Source organism: Microcaecilia unicolor, chromosome 4, assembly GCF_901765095.1.
Source record: "Microcaecilia unicolor chromosome 4, aMicUni1.1, whole genome shotgun sequence".
Classification (NCBI taxonomy): domain Eukaryota; kingdom Metazoa; phylum Chordata; class Amphibia; order Gymnophiona; family Siphonopidae; genus Microcaecilia; species Microcaecilia unicolor.
In genome coordinates, this window is record NC_044034.1 from 293000375 (window position 1) to 293025614 (window position 25240).

Here is a 25240-nt window from a genome sequence, read left to right on the forward strand (position 1 = left end):
CACTTAGGGGCTCAACCTCTGGGGAACGGCAGTCATTGCAGGTGAAGCCTCAGGGTTGCCCGATTGCCGATCAGAACCCAGGTCCTCTATTATTCCCGGACTCATCAGCATTCTACTTGGTGCAAGAACTCACTAATCTGACTACTACTACTACTATTTATGGATATTGTCTTTCAATGCCTAATACCAGAAATTATGGAGTCTGCATGTTTCAAAAACCTTTCTCTGTTAACCCACCGAGCAATAAAATTCTTAATAAATTACTTACTTACAAGCATGTTGAGCCAGCGTCTCATTCCTTCATTCAACACACTAATCATGGTATCCATGCCACTCAGACGCCAAATTTTAAATAGAACGTATAATGTCATAATACTACGCCCAAATTAACTCTTATTCTCAACCTCAAAATAAGTTGTATAACCAGTAAACTATAATACCCAATCATATTGTGTCTTGAGCTGTTAAATATCATATGCATCCATAATATGTCTGGTGTAATAACACTACTGAATGTTGATGTCAACGAACGATCTTAAAACTAAAAATGTTTTAGCTAATCTATTTTAAATTATCAATTCATAAAACAACTTAAATCTCTTAGTGGGTTGACATTTTTGTCTCTTGTCTTGACCTATTAAAATGAGGGAACTGTCATCCTACTTAAACGTGAATCATTAGGAAACTAAACGAGGACTTGATACTTATCAATTGTGTATTCAAATCTTAACCAATACTAATTATGTATTTTCATGGTGTGCTTTATATATAGTATGATTCTGCAGTACTCTTTTACCGCTATAATACTAAGTTCTAATACATAAAGGTGCCCATTTTCAAAGCACATACTTAACATAGACTTACAAAGTTACATAAGTAAGTTACTTTGAAATGAGCCTCAAAATATTTTACTAACAATTGTGATCACAAAAGTATTCTAAAATGGTGTTAACAGTTCTCTTACTGTAAAGTCACATAATTGAATAGCTGTTCTAAAATACAACCCTGATGTGTCAGCATATGCAGTCCATTCAATGTGATTTTTAAATTCATTAGACACTATTGTTCCTAATAGCTGAATCTACAATTGCTCTCTCTGCCATAATCTCCTATTCCTATCTCCACCTCTGATGTGTGGTGGAGTCTGCTCTATAACAATCTAAGATCCTCAAAATTGTGTTGTTGATGTTTGCAATGTGTTAACCAAGAGGGCCTCAAGTTTTAACACTTTGTTAGACTTATGTTCGTTTATACAAGTGCTTAACGAACTGATGGTTTTTCTTACTTGTCACAACTGCATGTAACTATGTAGATCACGTGACTCGATTTACAAGTGATGGTGTGACATTTATATGCTTGACCGTCTCCAGAATTGACAAAATTCTTTCAATTGTACAATGATGGTAAGTTTGCCAGATGCCACATTTTAAAATGTCCCACAATTTTATTAATTTGGGAAAAATTCATACGTGTGGCTTTTTCTTCCGGTAACAATGCTGGACTGAGTATCTCTTTCAAATTATTGCATCTAGAAAACAGTCCTTAAAGCTTTTGCCCTGAAAACCTGGGTTAGCCTTCACTATGGAGCCCTTTTACTAAGCTGTGTTAAGCATTAACATGTGCTTATCGCAGAATAAAAATGCCCACTGTGAGGCACGCTGAGGTGTCCTGCAGTAGCTTTGGCATGTACACGCTCTAATTTTTTTTTTTTTTTTAGTGCTGGGGAGGGAGAGTGGGTTAATTCGGTACTAATGGGTAGCATGTAGGCATCCCCATCTTTGTCACATCTTTTTCCTAATATACATGATGGTCCCGCTGTTTGAAAAGTATTTGAGAACACAAGTGAAAACATTGTGTGTGAGTCTTGCATGCATATTCATTATTGATATCCTGAAAATCTGGCAGGGCAAAGACTGTTGGATTATTTGTAGTAAATAATTAGCAGATTTTAGTACACACAGCTTCAGCTTTAGAAATGTTAATTTCTTTCTTCATCTCTCTCTCATTCACCCCTGAATAATTCACTGCTGAGTCACTTTAAAGTTGAAGTAACAAAACATCTGTTTACTCACAGTTTGTAGTTAGATTATAATCAGACAGGCTTATATATACATATTACTATACATTTGTATTATCAGCTCCTTCCATGTGCTTAGATGGTAATGGATGCTCACACCACCATAGATCCTCTCAGGTTAGGAGAGATCATGAGCTCCATGTGCTCCATGTGCTGCATGTGCTGCATCTAACCCCCTCAGGAAGTTGCATAGCTGTGTGACCTCTCTAAGTAATTCACATCAGAGGTCACAGAGTAATCACAGAGAAATAATAGGTGACAGGCAATGCATGTAAAAATACAATTACATTCCAACAAACCCCTTCTCATGCATAACTGTCATGCAATTATTTATTCATACAAAGTCCAAGCTTTATACGCAGATTCACAAAATGTTCTCTGGGTAACGGTTTGGTCATGATGTCAGCTGTCATCTCACTGGTGTGACAATAGTGTAGACTGATGACCCCTTCTTTCACCAACTCTCGCACGTTGTGGTATTTCGTTGCGATGTGCTTGGTGCGTGACTGAACCTTGTCATTCTGTGACAGTCGGATGCAGCTCTGATTATCTTCCATTATCTGGATTGGTCTCTGTTCAGCTATTCCGAAATCCAGCATAAGTTTTTCAATCCACATCAGTTCTCTGCACGCTTCCGATACAGCCACATATTCAGCTTCTGTAGAAGACAAACTCACAATACTTTGTTTATGACTGGCCCATGAAATGTGTACATTTCCATACATAAACACATATCCACTTGTGGATTTATAATCAGAATGATCCCCTGCCCAATCTGAATCACAGTAACATATTAGTTTTGGATTACTATTGGCTGAAATCTTTAATTTACAATCAATGGTACCCTTTAAATACCTTACCATCCTTTTAACTGCAGTCCAATCTGATTTGGTAGGTGAGCTGACCCTTCTGCTCAAAATTCCTACTGCATTTGCTATATCAGCCCTGTATGTGGTAGCTAGATATAAAAGCTTACCTATGGCTGATCTATATTGGATGTTATCTGGTAAAGGTTCTCTTACTGTTTCATCCTTCAGAAAATCAGTGATCATGGGAGTGCTTACAACTTGGGCATCTTGCATACCTAAACTTTCAATAAGCTCATTTATTTTCTGCTTCTGGCTTAGAAGATAAGAACCATCATTTTGTTTCTCAATTTCTATACCAAGATAGTATGACACATTACCAAGTTCTTTTATCTCAACATTGTGGTTTAAACACTTTACAATGTCCTTGTACTCTTGCTCACTTTTGCTTGCAATGAGCAGATCATCAACAAAAGCTAAAATGTATGCATATTGTCCATTTGTGCACCTAGTGTACAAGCATTTATCTGCTTCACCTTGCTTAAATCCTAAATTTGTCAATATTTCATGCAATTTATCATTCCAACATTTTGCACTTTGCTTTAATCCATAAAGACCTTTGTTTAATTTACACACTAGCTGTCTTTGTTTTGTATTTATGAAACCTGTTGGCTGTTCCATGTACAAGTCTTCAGTTATATCTCCGTGAAGAAATGCTGTTTTCACATCAATGTGGTTGACTTGCATGCCTTTTGAGACTGCAATGCTCAGAAGTGTTCTGATTGTCGTGTGTTTCACTACAGGTGCAAACACTTCATCAAAATCTTCTCCATAATTTTGAAGATATCCCTTTGCCACTAATCTGGCTTTATACCTTTCCACTTTTCCTTGTGCATTCCTTTTTAACTTGAATACCCATTTGCATCCTATAGCTTTCTTGCCAGGAGGTAATTTTGTAAGAATCCAAGTATTATTTTTATCCAATGCATCAATTTCTTCTTGTGCAGCTTTATGCCATTCAGCAGCTTCTTCTGCTGGCATTTTCTCAATCTCATCCCATGTTAAGGGCTCTTGAGCTTCTGCTGACTTTGTTAGGTAAGACAGTCTTGGGGGTGGAACACCTTTGTTTTCCCTGGATGAGCGTCTGACAACAGGTTGGTCTGACCTTTCCGCATCCTCTAAATCTGAGAGTTCTTCTCCAATTGATTCCCCTTCTCCAACTGTACTGTCTTCTTCAATGATCCTTTCTGTGTCTGCTTCCTCTGCCTGTTCCTCGTTAGATACAGATGAGTTGCTTTCAGACATCTGCCTTGGTATGGCATTTATATACACTGGCATGTCTATTATGGTTCTAGTTTCATATTCTGGATGATAAGGCTCATCTGGGATAATCCAGCCTTTATCAACCCTTTTGTTTTCATCAAAATATGTAACATGTCTTATGCCAACAATGCCAGTTTTCAGATTCAAAATTCTATATCCTTTGTGTCCTGGAGCATAGCCAACTAAAATGCCCCTTTCTGTTGTGGAATCCAGCTTATGCCTTCTTTGCTTTGGTACATGAGCATATGCTGTACTTCCAAATGTTCTTATGTGTGACAGGTTTGGCTTCCTACCATGCCATGTCTCATGTGGTGTGCGCTCAGCGCCTTTAGTTGGCATTCTGTTTTGTAGGTACACTGCTGTGAGAATGGCTTCCCCCCATAGTCTTTTAGGGAGATTGCTATCTGACAGCATACATCTGGTCATTTCCACAAGTGACCTAAATTTTCTCTCTGCAACAGAATTTTGCTCTGGTGTATAAGCTACTGTTGTGATATGCTGAATGCCTTCTTGTTCTAGAAATGTGCGCATGCTTTGTGAAGTGAACTCACCACCATTGTCGGTCTGAAGAACCTTTGGTTTTCTTTCAAATTTATTGCTCACCATGGCTACGTATTTCTTCAGCATGTCTGTGACTTGACTTTTTTCTTTCAGCAAATAGGCCACACAATATCTAGAGAAATCATCCAAGAATATTAGCACAAATCTGTTATTTCCCAATGATGGGATATTAAACGGTCCACATAAGTCACTGTGTATTAAGTCCAGTACTTTATTACTCCTATTTCCTGTGTATGCAGGAAATGAGGGTCTCATACCTTTTTGAGTAACACAGTCTATGCATTTCTCCATTTTACCAGCATCTGCACTTATCTGAATGCCAGTGGCCAGTTGCTTACTGTAAAGATCCTGGATCACCTTAGAATCACGATGTCCCAGGCGGCTGTGCCAGATTTCCAGACTACATTTACCATCATTCTTCCTTACTTGCGCCATATGTGAGGCTTCACCTGAAATGTTCAGCTTATAAACATCATTATGCATAAAAGCTTCAGCATACACTTCATCATTTTTAGAGATTGTGCACTTACTGTTTTCAAAATGAATCACAAATCCCTTCTTATCTAATGTAGATACACTAAGCATATTACAAACTGCTTGGGGAATATACAAGACATCACTTACAGGAATTTCTTTAACTTCATTAGACACTTTGCATTTTAAGAATCCAATACCTTTTGCTTGGATCTTAGCAGTCCCTGCGTTTGCAGTTTTAAGAATACCTTCTTCTGGACACATTTCCATAGTCAAAGATTTTTCTGCCATTAGAAAGCCCTTGTGTTTATCTTTGTCCTTCATACATTTCCTGGTTTGAAAATTCTTTAGTTCCATTGGCTTAGGTGAGCTAGAGGGAGTGTTTTGTGTTTTCTTACACCATTTAGATACATGTCCCTCCTTTCCACATGAGTAGCAAATCAGCTTGCCCTTGGGTGGAGTTTTCCCATAGCTCCGCCTTCCTCTGTTCTTTGCCAAGAAATTTGTTTCATTTCTCTCTGACTTGCTTTGAGAACACATCTCCTCAGAATCATTTATTATGCATTCCTGCCTTAGTTTTGATGTTGCCTGTTCAAAAGATTGCCCTTCAATGGCCTCATTTACAGACCTAAAAACATCAAACTTCTTTGATAGTGAGGTAAAAAGAAATGCTCTTTTCAATGCATCACACATGGGAATTCCAGAAAGTTCTAACTTTTGAAATGAAGACATAAGATGCATAATGTGATCATTACATTTACTTTTATCCCTTAATTTGGTTTCATTCAACTCTGCCAGCCAAATTGGTTGCTGCTTTGCATATGTAGTTGCATACATAGTTCTCAGCTTACATAAAATGTCCTTTGGTGTATCTTTTCCCTCCACTAATATGGCTTGTTTCTCTGAGAGAGCTTCCAAAAGCATGCACTTCACATAATAGTTTGCATTGTCCCATTCAGCCATATTTTCAGCTGTTCTGTCTTGGTCTAAGCATATATTTAATCCTTTTGCTCGAAGGAGACATATGAATCTTAATTCCCACTGCTGATAATTAAACTCAGTTAATCTAGGCACCTTGAGAGAATAGAAAAATAGTGAATTTCTTCCCTCAGCCATTTTCTTAGCCTTCTGTCTGCTGTGTGGGGGGAGAGAGAGACAGACTGAATCTTTCCTTTAAAACTTAAGAGAAAAATGTGGCCTTTTTTTCTGCCTGGTAATATTTCTCTTCTTTTTCAATTCCTGAGCCCTGGGCCCATAACCCTTTTGTTGGATTATTTGTAGTAAATAATTAGCAGATTTTAGTACACACAGCTTCAGCTTTAGAAATGTTAATTTCTTTCTTCATCTCTCTCTCATTCACCCCTGAATAATTCACTGCTGAGTCACTTTAAAGTTGAAGTAACAAAACATCTGTTTACTCACAGTTTGTAGTTAGATTATAATCAGACAGGCTTATATATACATATTACTATACATTTGTATTATCAGCTCCTTCCATGTGCTTAGATGGTAATGGATGCTCACACCACCATAGATCCTCTCAGGTTAGGAGAGATCATGAGCTCCATGTGCTCCATGTGCTGCATGTGCTGCATCTAACCCCCACAGGAAGTTGCATAGCTGTGTGACCTCTCTAAGTAATTCACATCAGAGGTCACAGAGTAATCACAGAGAAATAATAGGTGACAGGCAATGCATGTAAAAATACAATTACATTCCAACAAAGACTAGTGAAAATAACCACACGTTGAACAGAACAGCAACAAGTCCTTTTATTGTATATGAAGCAAAATTCCAAACTTGTCAGACTGCAGACCCAACACTGGCAATGTTTCAGCTATAGAGCCTTTCTTAGAAGTCCTCAAAAATTCAAATGAATAAAACACATGCAACAAATGACTATGTGATATAAAACTGAAAACTAGAATAAAAATTAGAATAATTTAAAAATGAATAATAAAGGATGGATAAAATTTAGATGTGCACGTATCGCAAGTGCTGGAAGTAATGTAAAGATACATGAAGTTTTGTCAAATTTAGTGTGTGGTAAAAGCCTTTATATATTAGTGCAACTGAATAGATAAAAGGGTGTGAGAAATAGGAAAATGAAATTGTGGAGTCAAACCAAATAAAGACCATGTGGATAAAGGAAAAAAATAGAATTGTGTACTGCAAAAGTGTGAGTGGATATCATGCGGTTAAAGTGTGAAAAATACATATGAATGATTTGGTAACAGTGACTAGTGAAGAGGCTGAGCTGGCTCTACACCAGATTTCACACAATGATGGAGACCACACTAGTTCTTTAGCTGAAAATCGGAACCTTTTACTGTTCTTCGATTGATATGGATAGGCTTCAACCATTTCAATACAGATGACCAACTATATACAGTAGATTTCTCCTCTCCTCCAAAAGCACAAAAACTTAAAACAGCTCCTTGTTCTCCACAAACCCACTCACTGGTGTGGTGAGGGCTTGGCTTGCACAATTCACTTGCTGTTACTCTTAAGCAGATGTTAACGGTTATCAAAAGTTAATTAGTAATCATAGGATCCTTGGTATCGGAGATGGACACTGTGGCTCTGCAGCAAGGCTGTTTCAGATGTTAAACAGATATTTTCTCCTCCTGCTTGCTATGGATAGAAGTGCAGGCTGCCTGGATGACACCACAGGTACTCTGAATGAAACCTCTTTCTTCCCTGGATTACATGGGGGGGGAGGGGGGAGGGAAGTTTCTCATATCTTCCCACTAAATCAAGCCACCAACCAGGCTTTGGGTCTGTTACTTGTCCCTTGGTCATTGAATCCTTGCTTCTTTAGCAAGTGCCAATTCGTGGGAGTATGATGGGCTGATTCTGCTTTCAAGATTTCTGCATCAAGCTGGACAGGAGGGATCTCCCTCTTGGCATGGGTCAAAGGCGGGAGATGGAACCCAAGTCAAATTTGGCAGGCGAAGAGAGAATAATATAATACCTAGGGGGGAGGTATCAGCTGCCACCAGACTCTTCTCCAAATTATCATAAACCCTCCTATTCCATCAATTTCCAGGGGCTTCTACCCTCTGGAAACTTCTAGTGTGCACGTGTGATTTCCTGCCAGGTCCTGGAACAGAAAAAAACAGGTGATTACATGCAGGTCTTGGGCTCCATGGCGGCCATGTTCCATGGGCCAGGAGTCATATGAGACCTCTCCAGGTGTCGCTTCTCAGCCAGTGGTCTCTGCTGTTGGGGGATTACTCAGTCCATCTCTCCTGGTCATCCCAGGCACAACTCGGCATGCGTTGGTGGATCCGACTGGAGAATCTCCGCCTGGTTTTGCCCCTGGTGACACCGGACTGGGTGGTAGTGACAACAGATGCCAGCCAGTCGGGCAGGGGAAGCCCATTGCCTAAGCCAGACTGCTCAGGGGATTTGGTCCCCGATGGAGTCATCTTGGATGATCAACTGGCTGGAACTGCGGACAATCCAACTGGTGCTTCAGGAATTTCTGATTAAGGTTCAACCCGTATATGTCCTTTTGGACAATGCTATAATGTTACAGCTGTGGCATGTCAGGCAGGAAGGCACCAAGATTGCTTCTCTTGTGAAGGAGGCATTGCGGCTGTGCCGTAGTGAGTAGCAGCACCTGACCCTCCTCTTGGGAAGCACATTGCGGGATCTTTGAACGTGGAGACAGACTTTCTCAGTTGCCATACACTTGGGTGGAATGGGAACTTTCAAGTCAGGCGTTTGCTCAGATCACGAGGCATTGGTGGATTACGGCAATCAATCTTGTGGTCTGGGAAAATGACAGAAAGGTGCCCTGCTTCTTCAGCAGAGGCAGGGAACCTAGGTCACAGGATGTCGGTACGCTTCTGCAGCCCTGGTCACCGTTGCTCCTCCTCTACGTGTTTCCTCTGTGGCCCACGGTATGGTGGATCATGGGGCACACTGCACAGCATCCAGGGCAGGTTATTCTGGTGCCCTGAATTGGCCCTGGCGACCCTGGTACGTGGAGCTGATCCACCTGCAGGGCGACAGTCCTTTGTGGCTGCCAGCCCAGTGTGGTCTACTGTTGCAGGGGCCTATTGCCATGGAGGATCCTCCCCCCCCCCCTTTGCTCTTACAGTTTGGCTCTTGAGAGGGCATGATTAAGGAAGAAGGGTTACCACAATGCTGCAGACATGGAAGTGTTCTACTTCCGCCTTTTAAAATAAAGAATGTGTTTTGTAGCCAGATGTGCCTACTGTGTGTAGAAAACAGTGAAGTGTTGCAAACCTGTTTGCAAAAATTAGGCTGTAAAAGTATATATTAATATCTGTGTAGAGGAGTGTAACCAAAAATGTAAATGTTCTCATATATGAAGAGGAACCGCTATGAGAACCAATGAGATACAGTAGTAATTCCATGTAAAAGGGAACACTAATATGAAGTGGCTATTAAGAATAATCATAAAGAGCTATTTGTGAAAGGCTCATACTGACTGTATTCTAGCAGGACTAAAATAGCACGGGGAGAGACAGGCAGTATAGATCTCAGAGATAAATAAGATGTAAGACAACAAAAAGGTATGGGGAGTAATGAAAAATGGCAATTGCATATAACAAATGACACACATTATAAACAATTATTTATATACACAGAGTGCAGAGTGAATGGTTAAAATGAATAAGATGAATGATTAGGCAAAACTATAAAATGGACATTTCTTATAAAAACATGTATTACATACAAATGTAAGATGACTGAAAAAAAGGCAAAATTAAAAATGGAGTGCATTTATTATGATAAAACTCAGAATAATGAATGAACAGGTAATATAGCAATAAAAAATATATATAACACAATTATAGAAAAGGTAGGTAATCCACCGGGGTGGAAGAACAACAAAATCCCACGGATATCAGAGTAAAGGTAAATAAGTGGGAAGTGGGCCAATGATTCCAGGGGGCTGTGATGTATGATGAACAATCTTTAATGTAGACTCCACAGTACTGTGCTTCGGCCACAAGCCTGCCTCAGGAGTCTAAACGACATATTAAAAATGCATCAATTAGAACAGGAAAATACATTATATAGATTATGCTAAAGATCTGTATTAATAGGTGCCACCTGCTTCTGCCGATTTTGTTACATCAGACTAACATGGCAACCCCTTTTTAAAGTTAATATTGAATAGTTGTTGATGAATATAAGAAACAGCTTTGTACGATGATCTGTGTTTATAATGTGGCATCATTTTCCATTTCATCAGGAAGAAGCTAGAAGAATGGCTGAGGTCTAAGGGCAAGATATATAAACGTCCACCAATGATGTTAGCCCCCCCAAAAAAACCAGAAAAAGAAAAATGGAACACATCTTTCTGGGATGGGATCGAAGATGATGAGGAGGAGCAGCACCTGACTGATAAAATCCACCACATGCTGGATGAGTGTCTCAAGCTGATAGAACAGGTAAGTGGTAGTGAGAATGACTGACTAGTATTCAGAGCCCATTGATTTTGTGCTTCATCCCCACATGGTGAAGAGTAAAGAAGCAGGATGCAGCCTCTGTTCTTAAGTTCCAAGAAGGATGTACCTCATAATAATCTTCTCTTAATTAGGATGGCCTACAGAGCAATGCAAAAGTATTTGCAGAGAAACTTTAAGGTTTACATTTCTGTAGAAACATGTTTTGTTTGCCATATAGTTCTGTGGGAAAAATTGTGACATTGAAATATTACCCTGGTGGAATTCTGCACTACTGCATGTTACAGAATTCCACATAAGGGCAATTTAAACAGAGACAGCACAGTAGACAGCTTACTCTCCTGTTCACCTCTGACCCTTTTCCCTAATGCACATCCGATACACACATCACATTCTCACCCAGTTCTGCTGATCAGAAGCAGAAAGATGAGGAGAGGGGTTATGCCTCAGGCCACATTCTTTTTTTTATGCTGGAACATTGAACCATGGGGCTCTATAGTGTCTCACATAGTTCAAATTTTGCATTCAGTAGTAGAAGAGTATGGTGCTATCTGCACAACCCCTCTCCTGCTAGGGATCAATGCTGAGCAGGGACTGTCTTGTGTCATAGGGGAGGGGAGCTGTGAAAGGGAGAGAGCTGGATGTCCATTTGCTGAGAAAAGTGGGTGGGGGGGGGGGGAACTGAGGAGATGAGAGATGGAGGGATTCAGTTATAGGGAGTGGTTAAGAGCAAGCTATAGTGAGGGTGATTTGAGTTGGTGATAGAAAGCTATGGGGTGTGTGCTTGGGGGAGGGGGGTTTGGAATTGGAGAGAGGGCTATAGGTGTGCCAGAGGGAGACAGAGCTGCAGGGATGGCAGGAGAACTGGGGAGGGATTCTTGCTGGGAGACAGAAAAACTTGTGGTGGGAGTAGAGAATATTGGGAATTTAACTCGGGGGTCGGGGAAGGCAGATCAAGTCTAGAAGGGGGTTCAAGCTAACTGAGGAGTGAGAATGCTGGGGAGGTTGGAACGTGAGCAGGATGAAAGCTGGGGCACAGAGAAGCCACATCTTTATGATAAAAGAATTCTGCATAAAAATTTAGAAACTTCTGTGCACACTTTTTAAAATTCCGCATGCTATTTGTAACTTTTGTGTGTGTGTCGAATTCCACTGGGACTAAAATATGAAATGCTGCACAGCAAATAGTAGTAGTAGTAGTAACACAAATCCCTTACCATTCTCGTAGCTTTTCTTTGCACTGCTTCAATTCTTTTTACATCCTTTGCAAGGTACAGCCTTGTACAGCACGATTTACAGAGCCCCGCTGCTGATTTGCGCTTGCCACTCACTGCAGCCATCGCCGAAAACGGTGGGAAAATTCAAAATGGCGGTTTCGCGCCAAAAACGCCCCGATCGCGGGCCCACCCCCCGGAGGAGTTAGAAAACACTCTTACCTCACCGGATCGAATATCACAGCTCCGATCCCAAATAATAATCACAGGAAAAAACCTCTGTTCCAGCGTCACTGCGCCAAAGCGCGACGCAACTTTTTTTTTTTTTTTAACGCTGTGAGGAAAGCAGAGGTAATAAGAGCTCTGGAGGCTCAGATGAGTGGGAAAGCCAGGGAAAGGCGAACCAATATGCCTGCATCCACTGATAGTGGGAAAGGACAGGGAAAAGCAAGCCAATATGTCCACATCCACGGAGGTATGGGTAAGGCAGGGAAAGGGCTAACCTATGTGCCTTCAAAGTGAAGCTGCTATAGCCTCCAACACCCCTGCTAACAACTGGCAAAAGCACAGGAGCAACCTCCAGGCAGATTTGTGATGGAGCTGGAAGAAGCTGCAGCCACCCTGCTAGGGGAGATAAAGAATACTGAAGAGGCAGTGGAGCTAGCTGGCCATAGGCACTGTGAAAACTTGAGTGCTCTCTATCTCCCCCTGCTGGTTGATGGACACAACCCATTCGTAATGGCTTCATCTGCTTGATGACAAGGAAAGTAAGATTTAATTACAAGACATATGAGGAGAGACTTGATGACCTGAACATGTATACTCTGGAAGAAAGGAGAAACAGGGGTGATATGATACAGACGTTAAAATATTTGAAAAGTATTAATCCGCAAACGAACCTTTTCCGGAGGTGCGATGGCAGTAGAACGAGAGGACATGAAATGAGATTGAAGGGGGGCAGTCTCAAGAAAAATGTCAGGAAGTATTTTTTCACAGAGAGAGTAGTGGATGCTTGGAATGCCCTCCCGCGGGAGGTGGTGGAAATGAAAACGGTAACGGAATTCAAACACGCGTGGGATAAACATAAAGGAATCCTGTTCAGAAGGAATGGGATCCTAAGGAGCTTAGCCGAGATTGGGTGGCAGAGCTGGTGGCGGGAGGCGGGGATAGTGCTGGGCAGACTTATACGGTCTGTGCCAGAGCCGGTGGTGGGAGGCGGGGATAGTGCTGGGCAGACTTATACGGTCTGTGCCAGAGCCGGTGGTGGGAGGCGGGGCTGGTGGTCGGGAGGCCGGGATAGTGCTGGGCAGACTTACACGGTCTGTGCCCTGAAAAGGACAGGTACAAATCAAGGTAAGGTATACACAAGAAGTAGCACATATGAGTTTATCTTGTTGGGCAGACTGGATGGACCATGCAGGTCTTTTTCTGCCGTCATTTACTATGTTACTATGTAAGAGCCGGCCCGAGCATGGCGAGCGATGATTCTTCCCGCTCAGAGCTGTCAGCGGACGCCATTTTAAATACTCCACATGGCGTGGCCTCCGCAGAGACGGAGAGCCCTGAGCCCGGGGGGGGGGGGGGGGGAGACCTCGAATTGAGGCGATTCAGGTAGCAGCTAGCTCTGGACGGGATCTGGGTGCCCAGGGCGAGTTTTTCTCCCCTGATTTTGTGGTGTTATTGCATAAAGCATACATGCTGAAAAGAGCTCTCCCTCAAGGGTCTTCTGAGGCCCCTTCTATTGCCCCCCACCCCCCCCCCCCCCCCCCCCCCCCCCGGTGGATTCTGGCCTGGGACTGCCCCCCGAGGCTATTTCTACTGATAATTGGCATAAAGAAAAGCGTAGAAGGGCTAATTCCCCTTCAGATTGTGGTGCACCTCCCCCCCCCCTCCCCCGTGGTCGGGTTGTGAGGATTCGGAGAGTTCTGGCAGGCCTTCGTGGTCTGAGGAGCCACAATCCGGTGCAGAATTACCACAGGATCTGGATGATCCCTCCGCGATGAGGATTTTCCACCGTGATGAGCTGCCAGCGCTTATTTCAGATGCCCTACAGGTTCTGTCTATTGAAGAGCCTGACAGTGACACTGCGGTGACAAAGAGAACCACCCTCCCTGCCCTGAAGGGTATACAAGACCATAGGCTGTAAGCCACTCTTAAACGGTCCTTTGTAATTGCAGGTCTTACTGTTCGGGCGTCTGCATGCAGTTGTTATGCTGCTAGAGCCTGCCTGGCGTGGTTGCAACAGGCAGTGGAACAGCCCGGAGATGGAGCGGAGCCCTTCTCGGATGTGGCTCCGCGGATGGAGTCGGCCTTGTCCTTTTTGGCTGATGCCCTTTATGATATTGTCAGAGCTTCGGCTTAACAAATGGCAGTAGCAGTGGCAGCTCGCCGTCTTATTTGGCTACGACATTGGGCAGCGGACATGGCCTCTAAGCAAAGGTTGGTGAAGTTGCCCTTTCAAGGCCTTCTCCTGTTTGGTGAGGAGCTGGAGAAAATTGTTAAAGGCCTGGGTGATCCTAAACCCCAGTGCTTGCCCGAAGATAGGCCGAGGCCTTCCTCCAAGGGCCAGGCGGTCCGCTCCTCTTGTAGACCTCGCTTCTGTGAAGCTAGAAGGTACCGCCCGGGGCATTCTGCTGGGTTCACTTCTCGTGCCCGTTTTTAGCAGAGGAACTCCTTTCGCTCGGACAGTTGTCCTCCGAAGAACCGTGGAGATTGGAGTGTTTTCCGACTCTCATTTCGCAGAACGACGGAGCGCTTCTGCACCCCAACCTTCAGTCTCTGGCTCTCACGGCCTGGATGTTGAGGGCGTAGACTTTGCTTCGTTGGGTCTGTCTGAGGGTGTCTCCCGCGTCTTGCTTGCCTCTAGAAAGGATTCCACTAAAAAGAGTTACTTTTTTAAGTGGAGGAGGTTTGTCGTTTGGTGTGAGAGCAAGGCCCTAGAACCTCGCTCTTGTCCTGCACAGAACCTGCTTGAATACCTTCTGCACTTATCAGAGTCTGGCCTCAAGACCAACTCAGTAAGGAATCACCTTAGTGCGATTAGTGCTTGCCATCTCTGGAGAGCCTTTAGTCTTTCGATTCATAAGAGGCTTGCTTTTGTCAAGGCCCCCTGTCAAGCCTCCTGCAGTGTCATGGGATCTCAACGTGGTCCTCACCCAGCTGATGAAACCTCCTTTTGAGCCACTGAATTCATGCCATCTGAAGTACTTGACCTGGAAGGTCATTTTCTTGGTGGCAGTTACTTCAGCTCGTAGAGTCAGTGAGCTGCAAGCCCTGGTAGCTCATGCTCCTTATACCAAATTTCATCATAACAGAGTAGTACTCCGCACTCACCCTAAGTTCCTGCCGAAGGTGGTGTCGGAGTTCCATCTTAACCAGTCAATTGTCTTGCCAGCATTCTTTCCCAGACCACATACCCGCCCTGCTGACCGTCAGTTGCACACATTGGACTGCAAGCGAGCGTTGGCCTTCTATCTGGAGCGGACACAGCCCCACAGACAGTCCGCCCAATTGTTTATTTCTTTCGACCCCAATAGGAAAGGGGTCGCTGTCGGGAAACGCACCATCTCCAATTGGCTAGCAGATTGCATTTCCTTCACTTACGCCCAGGCTAGCCTGGCTCTTGAGAGTCATGTCACGGCTCATAGTGTTAGAGCCATGGCAGCGTCAGTGGCCCACTTGAAGTCAGCCACTATTATAGAGATTTGCAAGGCTGCGACCTGGTCATCTGTCCACACATTCACATCACATTACTGCCTCCAGCAGGATACCCGCCGCGACAGTCGGTTCGGGCAGTCGGTGCTGCAGAATCTGTTTGGGGTTTGAATCCAACTCCACCCTCCAGGACCCGATTTTATTCTGTTCAGGCTGCACTCTCGCTTAGACTACTGCAATCTGCTTCTTGCTGGCCTCCCACTTAGTCACCTCTCCCCTCTCCAGTCGGTTCAAAACTCTGCTGCCCGTCTCGTCTTCCGCCAGGGTCGCTTTACTCAAACTACTCCTCTCCTCAAGTCCCTTCACTAGCTCCCTATCCGTTTTCACATCCTGTTCAAACTTCTTCTACTAACCTATAAATGTACTCACTCTGCTGCTCCCCAGTATCTCTCCACACTCGTCCTTCCCTATACCCCTTCCCGTGCACTCCGCTCCATGGATAAATCCTTCTTATCTGTTCCCTTCTCCACTACTGCCAACTCCAGACTTCGCGCCTTCTGTCTCGCTGCACCCTACGCCTGGAATAAACTTCATGAGCCCCTACGTCTTGCCCCATCCTTGGCCACCTTTAAATCTAGACTGAAAGCCCACCTCTTTAACATTGCTTTTGACTCGTAACCACTCGCCTCCACCTACCCTCCTCTCTTCCTTCCCGTTCACATTAATTGATTTGATTTGTTTACTTTTTTTTTTTTTTTTGTCTATTAGATTGTAAGCTCTTTGAGCAAGGACTGTCTTTCTTCTATGTTTGTGCAGTGCTGCGTACGCCTTGTAGCGCTATAGAAATGCTAAATAGTAGTAGTAGTAGCACTCTCATTTAGTTGTTCTTCGTAGGTCAATTTCTGTTATGCCCTCGCCGTTGCGAGGTTCAATTGACCTGGGTTCTTGTTTTGAGTGAGCCTGAGAGCTAGGGATACCCCAGTCATGAGAACAAGCAGCCTGCTTGTCCTCGGAGAAATCGAATGATACATACCTGTAGCAGGTGTTCTCCGAGGACAGCAGGCTGATTGTTCTCACCAACCCTCCCTCCTCCCCTTTGGAGTTGCGTTTACTCATTCCTTTGCTTGTCATTTAAGTGAGCGGGAACGGTCGCACACGGGCGGGAAGACGGCCGCGCATGCGCGGTGGTCGTGCCCTGCGTGCGGGACCGCCCGCGAAGTTTTTGTTCCAGTTGGTGGGGTCTGCCGTGGACGTCAACCCAGTCGTGAGAACAATCAGCCTGCTGTCCTCGGAGAACACCTGCTACAGGTATGTATCATTCGCTCTGCTGCAGTATCTGCGAGTTACTAACTCTTTCAGGACCTCTGATCATCTGTTTGTTTTGCTATCAGGTCCTCGCAGAGGGTCTCCAGCGTCTAAAGCCACTATTGCCCGCTGGCTCAAAGAAACTATCTTTTCAGCTTATCTGCTTGCCGGCCGGTCTCCGCCTGTAGCCTTTAAGGCGCATTCTACCAGAGCGATTTCTTCCTCTTGGGCTGAAACTGGAGCACTCTCTCTTTAAGAGATATGCAGTGCAGCAACATGGGCTTCTAAGCTCTCTTTTGCCCATTACAGGCTGGATGTGGCTGCCAGGAGGGATGCGCGTTTTGGAGCACAAGTGCTAGCACGTGGTGTGACCTGTTCCCACCCTATATAGGGATTGCTTTGATACATCCCATTCGTAATGGCTTCATCTGCTTGATGACAAGGAAGAGAAAATTAGGTTCTTACCTTGGTAATTTTCTTTCCTTTAGTCATAGCAGATGAAGCCATGAGCCCTCCCTGTATGATTGTCTGTATGCTTTGAATCTGTTTCAGGTTCTGTTCATGTTTGCTGAAGTTCCTTCCTTGGGAGAAAGTTGGAAAACAGTCTTCAGGATTCATGTTCACTTATAGGAGGATGAGTCCATTCCCTCCAGTTTATGTTTTGGAGGATGAGTTTATTCCCTCCCGTTCATGTTTTGGGAGGATGAGTTTATTCCCTCCAGTTTATGTTTTGGAGGATGAGTTTATTCCCTCCAGGAGGTTGCGTGTATCCCCTCCAGTTATACAATAAGGAGGACGAGTTTATTCCCTCCAGTAGGATGAGTTCATTCCCTCCTTTTGAGTTCATGCCCTTGTTATGGGGCCATCGTTCGCTGTGAAGAAAGCTCATGTTATTCCCATTGCGGTTTGCCATAATACTTTGGAAGCTTCAAATACTGAAGAGGCAGTGGAGCTAGCTGGCAAGGAGGCACTGTGAAAAGTTGAGTGCTCTCTATCTCCCCCTGCTGGTTGATGGACACAACTCATCTGTAAAGGCTTCATCTGCTATGACTAAAGGAAAGAAAATTACCAAGGTAAGAACCTAATTTTCCCTTGTGCAGATACTTTTCACTTTAAAGTATGGCTAAAAAGTAGAAGCCATGAATAACAAGTTCCGCAATTGAAGTGTTACCTTTAGTATCTTACTCCTTAAGGCAAACTAAACAAGTAGTGAAAACATGCAAAGGCATGGCTTCAGGAATGTTTTCTAGTGTTTGTAGAAGAGGTGCGTATAGGGGGTTTTATGGTAGAGGCATGTTTGGAGACAATGGTATTTGTGCTGGGAAAGCCACCAAGCACACACATATACCCTATGTGTAGGATACAGTTTTTAGGGAGCATGTGACTGGGAAGCATTTGGGGTGTGGTTCAAAAGGATGAAGGGGTAGAATGTGTGGAGAAGGGATCTCTCTTTGGAAGTATGTGGGAATTGCTCTGAAGTTGCGTTTTGGTACCATCACCTGCTTCAGTTATTTTTTTCTCTGTCTATGTTGCCACAGGTCAAGGTACTAGAAGGGTAAGTGGGAGGAGACCTTCTATAATATACAGCTCTCAACAAAATCCCACTTTCAGGCTCGCTTCTTTGAAAATGTTGACCTGATAATTTTGGTTTCCAAACATGCAGTTGCATTTTTTTTTTTCCTGTATGCCACATTATTTTCACCCTCTTTTTTTTTTTTTTTTTTTATAGAATTCTTTCAGACATTGCATTTTCTGGAAAGCATAAGAGGAAAGAATGAGATGAGATCATTCACATAAAGCTTTCTAGCTAAGCAGTTTTTTTAATGAACTCATCATTCCCTCTCATCATTTCCCTCTGTATATCATGCCTTGTTAAGTGAGTCAACAACTTAGTGTGTTGTTGAGGTTCCCCTTTTTTTAAGTGACTTGATTAGCTTGTGGCCTTGTAATATTTTTTGAGGGGAATTTATACAGATTATAAATATGCAAATTTTGTGGCACATGAAAAAAAAAACCCTATTTGTGAAAGGAAACTGAAAGGGGTTTTTGCTTCAGTTTAGTCTTAAGATTGCCTTAGTATTTGGGTCTCATACTTATCCACAGATGGTTAAATTTATATATGATTTTTCACCATAAAGAACAGTAATGTGCTCTGCAGTTATATGTAAATAAAAGTAGGCTTGGAACACAGTGTCTGCTTAAGTGATATATTCTTAGGCATTTTCTGAATGGAGAATAACTGTTTGTTTCAAAAGTAGAAATACCCAACATAGCGGCAATAAGATTATCTGCTGCTTGAATACTGTCTTTACCTAAAAGCAATCTGTACTTTCCAAACTTCAGATCTGCTCCTGTAATTGGTGGTAGCTAGTGTTTGTAAAAGACTGATGAGTAGTACCTGCAAGAGTTGACTGTATCATATAAAATTAAATAACAGAGCTTATTTGTAATTACCTTGTGCACAGTACATAAAACCATCAAATACTAAGCTATTTATATTGTAATATGATTGCTCCTAAGGGTGTGTAGTCTTGCCACATGTTGCTTTTGAAATCACAAAGTAAGAAGTGTATAGCTTCCTTTTTAAAGTGAATATTATGACACCTATGGACACTTGCAAGATGCTTCCGAGCATTGCTCAAGCGTCACTTGCACATGTACTCCTATGCTGGCAACCAGCCATCTGGCTCAGCCTCTGGGCAACCCTGCAAGCTATTCCCTGGCGGTTTTCTAAGAACACCAAGACCCTCACAAAACCAAGAAATGACATAATTTCTAGAAACATACATGCAGACCAGGTACTAAAATTAGTGTCATCACTAACCACTGAAACTGAAAAGGGTTTTTGAACAGTGAACAAGACAATTAAAATTTAATTCTGCAAACAATGAGCACAGGTATCGGTATCAAGGCAAATTTATGTACTTGGGCAGTGCCTGGTGAGCTTCTGGATAGCCTGGCCCTCACCAGGATGTATACTATATTGCTGGGGCAAGGTCTTGGCTCATGTGGCTTGGGAACAGAGAGAAAGCTGACAATTGGAGGGTTCTAGTAAAGTCTGAGCTAGTCTAGAGCTGATACTGTACTACTAAAGACAGCCTCGTGATTCAGAATGCTGGCAACCTTAGCAACTTCATTAGGATTATGCTCTTCAAGCCTTATTCTGTTAGTGTTGCAAGACTGCCGTCTGCCCAGAAATTCAAGGATTGCAAGAGAAAGGAAGTCTAGTAGAGAAACAAGGTCTCTCTGCATGTAACTGATTTTCTCCCCCCCCACCAGGTTACCCGTTCTCACAAAATGCCTAGCCACCCGCCTGGAGCTACCCCACAGCCACTTAGAGGGTCTATCCCTAGCACAGCTGAGGTCCACCTGCCGCTTGTGCTCTACACCAGCACTCTCCTCCTACCGACTGGGTCCCAACCGCCCCTGGATGAGTCTCCCGCTCTCAAATTATTACCAGTGATTTTCTAGGTTACTGGGGCCATACTCCCAGTGGTCTCACAGTTCCTGGAAAGCACTTGTAGATGCCACACACAAACCACCAGGATTCTTAGTCCAGACATGCAGAGGCAATAAACTAAAAATGTCATAAAAATATTGAACAGTGAACCATAAAAGCAGATGAAGCAAAACAGCACATAACAGGTAACTGAATATGGATCAATTATAAAACTATCTAAACATTTGTTTACAACCTGAAAAGTGCCTGGAGAGTACAGGTAATATAGTTGCTCACAGGCTATCAAACGTGACTATTCATAGGGTCTCGGCAAAAGAGCTCTTTCTCTCTTTTCTCCCTGGCTAAGACTGGAGAAAAAGCCAGTACATCCTAGCTGAATTTTGAGTTCCTGGGCCAATCTGAGCCCAGAACACTGACCACATCACTGCAGGTTACTTCTTATCTGTGTCAACTACCTGCTGGCCAAACTAGAGAAATACACTTCAAGAAGTAATCAATACAATTTACAGGCTTAAAACCCACTGTTTTGTCACACCCATCATGGGATCGTCCTAGTGGGTTTCGTGGCAGTGTTATACTCCTGCCACTTTAGAAGGTCCGAAGTTAAATCCCAGTTCTGATTAGGACTAGGAGCACTGTAAAGAATGTATTCTCAATTTGACATTAGGATGAGGGTAACACTCGGGAGATATTCAGATTAAGAGCTGCTGTTCTATGTCGGTGCCACAGTGTAAGTTTTGAGCAGATTGGCATTGGAAAAGGACACACATTTTGAAAACTCATGAAGCAATTCTGTGCCCTTTGGATTTCTGGACAGAACTCCATGTTCCTCAGGCTGGAGATGGTATTCCAGAGCTTCTAAATTACCCAGTTCTAGGAAAGAGATATTAGGCCACTCCAGGTTCCTTTCATCTAGCTAGACCAGTCTAAACCAGTGGGTTATATCCACCAACCAGCAACTAGAGAGTTTCCAGTGACATCACTGGTACAGTAGAGAGCACGGCCTGGAGCTAGTCAGTATTTCTTGACCTCTAGCAGATGGTGCAGGTTGGACTGCTGTCTGTTTTTCATACAGCCTGTCTCAGACCCTGGCCATGGCTGGTGTCTTGCTGGCTAGATCTCAAAAGGCCATTTTTCTTCCCAGGGATAGGTCTAAAGACTCTTTACTAGGTGAGCTGGTGGTTTTGTAGCCTCCTTGCCCGTGGTGCCTCTGCCAACATTTGGGCCCTAGTCTCCCCCTCCCCACATCGGAGCCTCAGGGTTGGCAAAAAAAAAAAAAAGACAAGCTGGCCTAAATAAAAGGCAGCCTTATCTGCAGCCCCAATAAAACTGCTTAGAAAAAATAAAGACAAAACAGAAATGGAAGGCTTACAGGAAGTAGAGCTCTGTAGCGGGTTCACAGTCGGGGCCTTGACCTCGGGGCATCTCTGGGGGGAGGCTCCTGTCCTTGGTTAGATAGTCAAGGGGGAGTAACTGGGAGGGGGTAGACAGCATGCCTGCATGGCACTGCGGGACATAGCAGCTGCCAGCTCCATGTGTCCCAATTGCAGGGTGGGGCCATCGGAGAGAACGGCCCAAGGAGGCCACCAGAGCTGCCCTTGTGATCAGGCACGCTGACCATAGAGACAGTTTTTGATGGGAGCATCTCTTGCAGAAGGGCAGGCAGTCTTAGGCTCTAACTTGGGGTTGGCCCACCTAGATCCAACCCTTGAGGGCCCAGGCTTTGATTTTGGGCCCATGCTGGCTATGAAATGGGGAGAGCAGACCTCATGGGCATGGCCCCGGTGGATAATTTCTGCCTCTTCGAGGTTGGGTGGCAGAAACCAATCCCTCCACTGGGACCATTAACACTTGAACAGCACAAGAGCACTCCAGTGCCAAAAGTCAGCTTTTTGGGGGGAGGGAATGAAGAGAGTGGAGGAACCATTGATTTCTCCTATGCTGCCCCCCTCCCCCCCAAGTTGCTTATGGCTGACCCCACCAGGGCCTTTCCTCTTGTCATGCTCTGCCTCTACAGAAGTTACATCAGGAGAAGCAAGGTGCTGCACAAGCAAGATCATCCAGATGTCCGTCTCTGGCAATGTCCTGCATTCTTTCAAAGACCTCACTGGAGACCAGTAAACACTTTAAATAGTAATGAGTGAGAAATGGGAGTGAAGGAACCCTGGCCTAAGTGGTTCATTCCTTTTTTGTTAAAAGGTGTTTGATCTTATGGACTGGGATGCAGAAATAGTGTGAGCTCCATTTTGGGTTTTAATGTTGGAGGGAAATAAACTCCAATGTGGTATAAATATTTACTACTGTTGGCATACAATTATCTTAACTGGAAACAAGTCAGACCTTTTCAGTACTAGTGTAAGTTGATACTTATTGCTACTTCAAATGAAGAATTACCAGAAAGAGCAAATGAGAAAACAATGCTATGCAAGGTCTGGAAGAAATTTTTTTTATTTTGTTTTTATTTTTCCAAATATGACATTCATGAATGGTTTAAACCATAAACACTGTAAGATGCTATAGAGGGGGATAATCGAACGAGGGCACCCATCTCTAAGGACGGCCCTATAAAGGGGTGGGGCAACCCATATTATCGAAACAAGATGGACGTCCATCTTTCGTTTTGGTAATACGGTTGGGGACGCTCAAATCATGAAATTTAGGTCGACCTTAGAGATGGTCGTCCCCGGTTTTTGGTGATAATGGAAACCGAGGACGCCCATCTCAGAAACAACCAAATCCAAGCTATTTGGTTTTGGGAGAAGCCATCATTCGTAGTGCACTGGTCCCACTAACAATGGAAAAAGCCCTTCCCGATTCGGAAAGGAACAGGCATGCATGAAGGAAATTGCATGCAAATGAGCTGCTCGCTGTTAGCTCATTTGCACACGATTTCCTTCCTAAGGAGGGGAAGCGACAGCAGTTGAGGACGTCCAAAACGTGGATGTTTCTGTAAGAAGGACATCCATGCCTTTGCTATGCCTCAGACACCCTCTTTATTTATTTGGATTTTGGATCACAAGTAGCAGCAGTGGGATTTGAACCGGCCACCTCTGGATTGCAAGACCAGTGCTTGAACCACTAGGCCACTCCTCCACTCCACTCCCTTGAAATTTGGCTGTCCCTGTGGGGGGGGGGGGGGGGGCAGTTGAGGACGTCCAAAATGTTTGAAAGAAGGATGTCCACGCCTTCGTTTTGCCTTCGCTGACACACACATACCCCCCTCCCCCTCCCCATACACACACAGGGATGGCCAAATTTCAAGGGAGTGGATTGGAGTGGCCTAGTGGTTCGAGCACTGGTCTTGCAATTCAGAGGTGGCCGGTTCAAATCCCACTGCTGCTACTTGTGATCCAAATAAATAAATAAAGAGGGTGTCGGAGGCATAGCAGAGGCATGGATGTCCTTCTCACAGAAACATCCACATTTTGGATGTCCTCAACTGCCGTCACAGGGATGGAGGCATAGCGAAGGACATACTCTTTAAAAAAAAAAAAAAAAAAAAAAGCTTTTGAAGTGTTTTTTTCAGGGTGGGAGGTGGTTAGTGACCACTGGGGAAGTGTCAGGGGGGGTCATCTCCGATTCACTCCGGTGGTCATCTGGTAAGTTCGGGCACCTTTTTGATGCTTGGTCGTGAAAAAAAATGGACCAAGTAAAGCTGGCCAAATGCTCGTGAGGGACGCCCTTTTTTCCATTATCGGCCGAGGACGCCCATCTGTTAACCCCGTCCCGCCTTCAGTACACTGCCGACACGCCCCCTTGAACTTTGGTCGTCCCTGTGACGGAAAGCAATTGAGGACGCCGGGAAGATGGGCGCCCTTCTCCTTCGAAAATAAGCAGGATTGTGACTAGATAATGGAAGCATATAGAGAAAATGGCTACAGGAAGTTGCTCAGGGGTTGAGTATTTAAAAAAAAAAAAAAAAAAAAAAAAAGGGATATTTCTCCATGAGCAAATTCACCATGTATTACTAAATAAGAGGAGAAAACCAAACATACAAAAAAAAAAAATAGAAACAATTAGTATCCAGTAGCTAAATGGCCCACACAAATTCACAGTCCAAAAAGCAATCTATGGGAGAAGTAGTTCAAAAATGTATAAAGACAAACTGAATAGAAATATCTCTTTATTCAAATATCCAGCCAATTAAGGATCCCTATACGAGTGCCTAGCCTGCCACTTCTTTCCTTAAGAAGAAAAATTTGTGTTTTATGATTCCTCCCAACTAGAGACATTTATTACATCTAGAAGGACAGTTGGATTAACTTCTCCAACTAGTAATAATGTTTGAAATTAGAGTGTAGTATCTAACTTACGTCCGCCTACTCTTTGTAATTGATTTCTTTTTTTGCCTGCTATATCTTCAGCAGTAATTGTATTTTGATCTCCTCAATGTGGACTTATATTGGTTTGAGGAGACTCTTATAAAATAGTATGTTTTTTTTTCCTGATATTGTAACCTCATTTTGCCAATTTTCTCATCAAGTTTGTGTACTTGTAAAATTTGAAATTTAATAAATAAATAATTAATAAGAAGAAAAAACTAATTGAGAGAGATCAAAATACACATGCTCACTATTACCTTATACTTAAAGGAAATCTAGCCCTGAGAGTTAATTGCTTGCTCCTCTCCTGGGTTCATTTACACACAGAAGGAAAAACTGAAGTATTATGTGTCTCAACACTAATGGGCAGATGATCAAAAGCAGTGCAGGGTTTACCGCCCCTATGATCAGAGATAATTGCACGCAATTCTCTTTGATCATAGGGTAGAAGTGCGGGAGGATTGGGCCTGAGTATGTGCTTATGCACAATCCTCCCACACTTGTTTGACAGGTCTGGGCTGTCAAAAGCCCAGACCTGTGAAACACAGGGGCTGGAGATCCACGGGACCACCAGACCCCAACTACCGCCAAGTGAAA

General features: G+C 43.6%; 1 protein-coding gene across 2 annotated transcripts in view; it reads left to right on the forward strand.

Moving 5' to 3' along the window:
* Nucleotides 1-25240, forward strand: part of CKAP2L (cytoskeleton associated protein 2 like) — a 95723-nt gene that overhangs the window by 31467 nt on the left and 39016 nt on the right. For both annotated transcript variants that reach the window (XM_030201706.1, XM_030201705.1), the window contains exon 5: nucleotides 10475-10673. In XM_030201706.1, coding sequence (XP_030057566.1) covers nucleotides 10475-10673 — 199 coding nt within the window. The remainder of the gene's footprint in view (nucleotides 1-10474; nucleotides 10674-25240) is intronic.